The following is an 8,252-nucleotide window of genomic DNA, read 5'->3' as shown; positions in this document are numbered from 1 at the left end:
AAAGCGAGGCGGACCGTGGATTTCAAGCCAAAACCGCAGAGCAGCTTGAAATCCGTGATCTGCCTCGCTTATGAAAAAAGTGGCAGAAACAAAGTGGAGTGGGGCGCTCACTTTGTTACTAGGTAACCAAAGTAGCACTGAGTTGTTCTATGGAGAAGTGACATGGCCGGGCTTTCACACCAAACGCGCAATCGCGGCATTGCGCAGAGCAAGGCCATTGTTTTCAATGAAGGATACAGCTGCGCAGACAGCTGTGACAGACATGACAGAATCCTTATTCTTGGTGATTTTAATATTCACATTTGTTGCCCTGACAATACCTTTGCCCAGGACTTCTTAACATTATTGGAATCTTTTACCATGTCTCTGGGCCCACACATGATCAGGGACATATTCTAGATCTTACTATATCTCATGGTCTGAGTCTCGAGAACCTAGAGGTTTTAGATAGAGGAATCTCTGACCACTCCAGTATTAGTTTTGAATTATTGTGTCATGTCCCCTCTAGAATCAAATCTGCTCCCATTCGTTTCAGCCCCATTGGCCCCTCCACACCTGTTGAATTTTCCCATGTATTCCTCTCCTCTCTTACCTACTCCTCCCCCTCTCATCAGACAGCTGACTAGTTGAATGATTTTAATGACCTTTGCCAGACCACCATAGACACTGCGGCACCCTTCAAAATTAGTAAAAACCTTTGATTAATTCTTCCCCCTGGTTGAGTGATCCAGTGGTCTGTTCTCTAAAGAGGGAGCGGAGGAGTAGAAAGAATGGAAAATGGAGAGAAAATGGAAATCCTGCAAACTCAATGTTTTCTATATTCGCTTACAAGATCTCATGAAAGAATACAACGTTAAGGTTAGGGAAACCTGTGCGCTATACTTCTCCAGGCTCATCTCAGAAAATTCTCATAACCCAAGGATTTTATTCCACACTTTCAACACAGTTGTCAGTACTCCTTCTGGTACTGCTCTTAACTATTCTCCTGAGGTCTGTGAATATTTCTGTTTATTTTTTACCAAGAGAGTTGAAGATATACGGAATCAAATAATCACTCCTGCATGTGTTCTCCTTGATACCGGTGTCTTCAACCAAGAGGTCAGTTTAGAGGAGCCTTGCCATAGTTAGAAGCTTAGTGGCCTCCTTCAAATCCCTTCTCAAAACTCACTTTTTTAGACTTACTTTTAATACTTGATTCATTGCTCTTATGTTCTTTTGTTTTAAATTTGCATGTCTCATGTTGTTTTACTTTCCTTTTTAGTTTGTGTTGTGTTTACTGGTTGTCAATCTGCTTTTCTAAAGCACTTTGTAACTCTGTTTTTAATAAGTGCTATAGAAATAAAGTTATTATTATTATTATTATTATTATTATTATTGTTATTATTATTATTATTAAGAGATGGAGTGGATGTGAAACGTGGGAGAGGGAGAGAGGTAGAGAAGTAGAGAGAGAGAGGAGTAGAGAGAGGTAGACAGACAGACAGACAGAAAGTCTATTAAAAAGCCAGACTGAGACAGACAGACAGAATGAAATTAAAATTTAAAATGGAACATGTAAAATGAAATTTTACATTACTTTATGCTACATATAACGATTTGTCATCTCTTAAATAAATCTGTCATCATATTTGTCATCACATTGTAGTCCATTGCCCCCAAATTACTTTTCTCCATCTTCCCTTGGTTATTACATTTTACCAGCATTTAATTGTTTTTTCAGTCACAAAAATCAATATTGTGTTTTTGGAGAATAGTTTCCTGAAGATAATTGTATTTATTTTATGTTGTTTTGATATAATTTCCTGTATTCATCTGTACACTCATTTAGTTTTTTTTTACTGCACATACCTGTGTAGTATTCATTACTCATATTCCCTTTTTATGTATCTTTTTATTTTATTTCATGTATCTCCTTTCCTTCTTTGCGCCTTAAGTCTTGTGTTGTTTGATTGTATGTTTGTCTGAAGGATGAAATAAAAACTATAACTGGAAAAAAAAAATGGTACATTTAATTATTGATTGATTAATTTATTGATTGATTTAATCATTTCATTTTGAGTGATTCCAAATAAATTGGTACATTTAGTTATTGATAATATAATTACATTTTGAGTATTTGGGTCCTCCATAACGGTTTGTGGTCCCATTAAATCCTACCTCTAAGTGCATAGACAGTCTATTCTGAACTGTCTTAAGAAGTTGTCTACAAATGAATTTACAATTCAGTGCAGGTGTCTTGTAAAAAATGAGAAATGACTCAGTTTGTCTGTAGGAGTTTGTACTGGTTTGTACTGGCAGCACAACATAGATAGTGGGGAGTGAGCAGAACAGACATTCAATTCAAAACAACAAAGTCCTTTATTTCAGCCATGATAAATTCCAAAAAATATACATTTGTCATTATGTACTAAAATTATCAACACAGACACAGATGATTATAAAATCCAGGTTATGATCATGGTTCATTTTTTTTATAACAGTATAAATGTATTATTTACATTGATTTGTCTGAAAGAAAATGTAGGTGTTTAGTTTCAGAGACATGATGATGCAAATAACTCTGTGTGTGTGTGTGTGTGTGTGTGTGTGTGTGTGTGTGTGTGTGTGTGTGTGCGTGCGTTCCTCTCAGCTGCTCCAGGTGAGTCTGAATCCTGAAGGCAGAATGGCGTACTGGGCTTGGAAAACGATGAACACGTGATGGGAGGAGGCTGTGAACGGAGCGATGTCGGTTTCCTGATGACAGACAGCAAGAAGGAGAGTTAGAAGAGGAACCGACGAGACGCCCCGACACTCAAACCCATCAAGGAAAAACATCTAAAGAGTTAATTTCCCAAGACCTGTGCACACAGTTAGGAAAACATCACTACCTGAATCTCTACCCTCATTCCATACCTCTAATATCCCACATATATAGTATCCAGATTTTGTAAAATCGGGTGTCGCTTTTTCAAATGGTGGATATCTCATTTTGGGAAACAGAAAAAAAGTAAAGATGCTGGTTGCGCTCAGATGAAGGTCAATTGTAACGCAGGTGCAAGACTCTAAATATTGTAAACTAGAAAAATGGGAAAATAATTCTGCACGATGCAAATAAAAGGCTAGGACAAAAAAAGTTTCCTTAGTTCAGAAAAACAAATTTAATGCATAAGTGCCCAACTTAAAAGTGCAAATGAAAAAGAACTATATGTACAAAGGAGCTAAGGAGCAAACATTTTTGCTACATGCTTTCATGTGACAAAAAGGAAATGATAATTCAATTCACCATTTAGCATTTAATTTTCATGTTTTTGTGTAGGGTTTGCGGCAACAAGGGTGACATAAATCAAATTCAGTGGCATTTACCATTTCCTTTTTGTCATGGATCATGCAATTACAATAATAAACTGCTATTTCAGATTTTGTTTTTCCTTTTTCACGTAAATAATGACAGGGTTCTGACGTAGAGTGCGAGAAAATGAAATGTGACATGGACTTTGGCTTTGCGTTTTAGTATTGAAAATGTGCATACATACCTAAACTTGAAAATGAAAATGCAAACTGGGCTCACAAAACAGCATAGATAAGCAGATGAAGAACAGGGGCTGCAGGTTTTGCTTAACAAAAGCGCTTTTATGTTTTATGGAAAACTGGTGTTCCAATTATTTTGGCCAGTGAGTGTATATCAGCACTAAAGTAGGTTTTAAATGTGTCATGTCCTCCCCTCTCTCTCTCCCATACCTTCCTGTCTCTCTCTCACACTATCTCTGTCTAATAAAGCATAAAATGCCATAAATCTTAAAAAAATAAAAAAATAAATGTGTCAAATGTATTTGCAGTCACAGTGCCTCAATGTGGTTAGCCATTAGGAGCCACTGCGTCTCTTTGCTGGATAATGACCTTGGACATAATTGATCACACTACCTCCAAACCTATTTCTATCTGAGAACCCATCGACTATTAACTAAGATCTAACAAAAGACATATCAGGGTGAGTCTCTTTGCTATGTGAATAGAATTTAGAGAGCGGTTTCACATCCAAGAAGACAGGAATTGTCACACTGGCCTCACTATCAGGCAGTCGTAGCTAAGAATGGCATATTCCGCAGCAGCATAAATACACTACATTTAGACTGTTAGCTGCCTTCCTGGGTTACATACCACTCCACAGTAAGGTCCTACAGGCGGCGATGAGGAGTCCGGGCCGTCGTACAGCTTCAGAAAGTTGTTCTGACAATCACCGGGGTCGTCGATGCTGATCTGGGAGAAGGTGACGGTCACCACACGGCCCGTGGGTGCCCTGATGCCCCATTCGCAGTGGGTGCCGTTGGGATAGGTGCCCGGGTAGTTGGGACTTGCGACTGAGCCGTGGTCGCCATACAGAGTGCCGCCACAACCTGTTGGACATGACAAACAACATTAGACAAGGACACCTCAAGCTAAATGGAAAGCAGGAAGAGATAAAAAAAACATGACACAAAGATACACATGCTTGCACCAAGGGGTGTGAATTCACTAAACCCTAAGCTAAGGCAAACCACCAAAAACCACTGAAACTACACAAGCTCCTGACATCCACTAAATGTCTCCATCTACAATCGTTCAAAACAGAGCAGGTCTAAGTTTCTTCAGGTTTTCACTCCGACCAATCACTACAGAAGCTCATTTCACAGATTAGTTCCTCCTCTCTGGTTGTTGGGTCTGCTGTAGTGAAAACCTGCATTGCCCCTGGTTGAAAACCACTGGCATAAGTGATCACACTGCAAAAAATCTCCATCTTCAGTCATTCAGTCTAATATTGAGTTCTAAAATCCTAATTTTCTTAAAATAAGTGGAAAAAATCTGCCACTGGGGTGAGAGAATCACTTATTTCTGATGTAAATCAACTTGTTCTTGTCAAGAATTTTCTAGAATCAAGTGGCATTTTGTTGACAGTAGTGCAGTGATCTGCCTTATTCTAAGATAGTCGCAGATTTTTTTTCACTTGTTTTAAGGAAATTTTATGACTCAATAATGACTTGTTAAGATGGAGATTTTTTTGCAGTGCAGAAAGTCCCTGAACTCTGCACATAGCTGATCTAGCGTTATAACAGTCAGCAATATAAGCAGTTTGGTTCTGACCGTTAGGGGAGGATGTCCACGTGGCCTCGAAGCCGTCCCGGGAGTTGGAGAAGTCGCTCTTGAAGCGTAGGTAGAGCAGGTTGGATCGTGGGAAGATGGGGCTGGGCAGGGTGCTGCCACAGAACTTACCAATCAGTGGAGAGTCAGCAGTACTTCCATTACGAACCTGGTAGACACAACACACAGGACTGAATGTGTCAGTGATTATACTCGATCACTGACACATCACAGGCAGATCACAGTAGATCAGGCAGATCACAGACAGATTGCTGATAGATCAAGACAAGTCACAGCAGATTACCGACAGATTACCAACAGATCACAGAGAGATCAGACAGAAAATGGCAGATGATTGACAGATCACAGACAAATCATGGCAGATCACTGACAGATCACACATCACTGATACATCAAAGACACATCTTAACACATCACAGGCATATCAGGAAAAAATCACCGACAAATAACAGACAGATCACAGACAGATTACAGCCGATCACGTCATCAAGTGACTGGGTGGGTGAGCCACATTTTGTGTGCATGTGTGTGTGTGTGCACAAGTAAACATGTCCACTGGTGCATGAATGTACGTGTGTGTATGTGCATGTATTTAACTGTATTAGTGTGTATTGGTGCTGGCTGATACACTATTTTCACGTCAAAATATATATATTATTGCAAGCCCTTGATTCTATCAAAAATGTATATCTAAAATCATATAAAATATTAATATCTTATAGAAAAGGTAGTTCTGTGCTCAAAGGAAGGATAGAATGATGAGGAAAATCCTCCAAAGTGGGCTAGTTTAGGATTAGGTTTAGTTTAGGTTAGGGTAATGGTAATAAAGATTAGGTTTAGAGGTTAAGGAATGAATGCAGTCAGTTAAGGTGTGTGTGTGTGTGTGTGTGTGTGTGTGCTACTTGTTAACCTCCAGGTAGTCATAGCTACAGGTGCTGTGGCTCTCCATATCAAAGCTGTTGAAGAAGAAGGAGATGTAGCTGTTCTGCGGTGCCTTCAGGATGATAGTACAGTCCAAGTTGTGGGGGTAGATGTCGGGCCAGCCAGGACTCTTCAGGTAACCGTAGGCCTGCTCGTAGGTCCGGCTACAGCCTGCAAAAAGCCACCACAGTCAGAAGACTTGCCTAGAACTAACAGAAACAGAGGACTGCCTTAAAGGTCCCATATTCTACACTTTCCAGAGTTTTATTTTCTGTCTTGAGGTCCATTCAAAGCTGTGTGTGTGGTGTCATGTACCAAAAACACTCTCAATCCATTTTTCAACGTTCATTTTCCAGCATCTCTCTGAGCCTTGCCAAGAACGGTCTGTTTCTGTCGCTGTGTCTTTAAGGCTCATTAATATTAACGACCCCTCTGTTCCGATTGGCTAACCGTTTCAAGAGTGAAACGTGAGACGCCGCAGCCCGGGGGCTACAGGTAGGGAAAACTCTCCGGTAATAAACAATGACAACTGTTCAACCGCTTTGAAAAAACACTTTGTTAGTCTATTATTTCTTACAAAAATGATAATGAGCGAACCTTTGTGACGCCACAAAGTTACGGAAGTCCAAACGGCTCATTTAGAGGCTCGCTTTTCTAATATGGATTGTGTGGATTTAGTTGCCTATTGTGCGTTTTGATACTTTTACAATGTTCAGATAGCACATCCAATTCCTTTATAATCAAAGAGGCAAGGGAAATCCCATTTTACGTAATATGGGACCTTTAAAACCAGTAATGCCTAATACCCAAGTAATATAGTGGCACTACTGCTGGCTTTGTGTATGATTTCATTCAGTGGATTGAATATCTGCCAAAATAATCGCTATTATTTTAGAAATAATTGTGAGGTAGAGTTCAGCTAATACGGGTTCTTAAGCATGTGAATGGAAATGTTTAACTGTGCCATTAAATGCTTATTAAAAGCTTAAATGTTTTAAGCTTAAAAGCTTTTTTTTTTTTTTTATCACAGATCAAATAATGACTAATGAATTTCAGAATCAAATTTTTATAATGGTCAACATAGTCTAACAACATGTGTTCTTTTATAAAGAGTTAACATAAATAATAAAATAGAAGTTTATATAGTTGTGGGAGGAGAGATTCATGATCTCCCTAGCACAGCACATAACCACAATATTTTCACATGGCCTCTTTAGTTGCTCGACATGCATTTTATCTGTGTTACTATACAGAAGCCTATTGTATTCACCTGAATTTTTTTTTTTTTTTTAAATCTGCCCAGTTTTTCCGAATTCATGAGCGAATTATGTCATAATTCTGAGAAAAGATCTCATAATTCTGAGATAATTATGTCATAAGTCTGACATAATTATGTCATAATTCTGAGAAAAGATCTCATAATTCTGATATAATTATCTCATAATTCTGTGATAATTATCTTGATAAAACAGAGTGGAGATGTTGATGTGTGGTTTTAGAGCTGCATTTCACAGGTCAACATGACACCTGTTTAATTTAATGAGCCATTACACTGGTCAGAAAAAACAGAAAATAAGACTTAAATTTGTTAAGTGTGCCTAAGTCAGTTTAAATCTATTTCTATGTTGAAACCTTGGGCGCTTTTATTTTGAAGCCTAAATGCCCAACCCAAAGTCTTATGAATAATTATGAGATAGCTCAGAATTATGCGATAATTATCTTATTAATTTGGAAAAACTGGACTGCACACTCACAATTAAATTTGCCCATAGCAACTGTTTTTGGGTAACTGGGAAAGATCATATGGAATAATGTCAGTGTTTTTTTAAGCAACTCAACAAAATTTTTACTCTCAGTACATTTTAAATGAGCTACTTTCTATTTACTTTTACTTAAAGGAACATTCCAGCATGATTGGAGTTTTTGCTCATTTCTTGCATTCACTTATTGTTTTACATCAATGGTTTTCCAGTTCTTTTATCTTATTTTAACATTATGAGATTCCTATTTTTCCCACATCTTAGATGTTTTTCATTTTAAATAAACACTGTCTAAATATCACGAGATACACCCAGTAAAGAAACTGTAGCCAAACTGTAAAATCGGTTTGTGTGTTGGAATGGGTGCTGGAATGGGTTGTGATTGACAGCCGGTCCTAACGTAACTGCAGAGAATGTTAGCTATTGGTTTTATTTTAGAGAGGAAAACCGAGAAGC

The 8,252-nt window shown here is 38.3% G+C and overlaps 1 protein-coding gene across 1 annotated transcript in view; it reads right to left on the bottom strand.

The window, feature by feature from the left end:
• Positions 1–2,625: 2,625 nt before the first annotated feature.
• Positions 2,626–8,252, bottom strand: part of cubn (cubilin (intrinsic factor-cobalamin receptor)) — a 104,551-nt gene continuing 98,924 nt past the window's right edge. Inside the window, exons 64-67 of the mRNA XM_071527520.1 lie at positions 6,026–6,207; positions 5,098–5,263; positions 4,138–4,373; positions 2,626–2,733 (exon numbers count right to left, since the gene is read on the bottom strand). Of these exons, the coding sequence (XP_071383621.1) occupies positions 2,626–2,733; positions 4,138–4,373; positions 5,098–5,263; positions 6,026–6,207 (692 nt within the window). The remainder of the gene's footprint in view (positions 2,734–4,137; positions 4,374–5,097; positions 5,264–6,025; positions 6,208–8,252) is intronic.

The sequence above is a fragment of the Centroberyx affinis genome, unplaced genomic scaffold (assembly GCF_046629955.1).
Source record: "Centroberyx affinis isolate AG114_WGS23_722 - 3 ecotype Tasmania unplaced genomic scaffold, CSIRO-AGI_Caff_v1 ptg000113l_1, whole genome shotgun sequence".
Classification (NCBI taxonomy): Eukaryota; Metazoa; Chordata; class Actinopteri; order Beryciformes; family Berycidae; genus Centroberyx; species Centroberyx affinis.
Note: the sequence above shows the minus strand (reverse complement) of the source record. Positions and strands in the feature narration are given on the sequence as shown.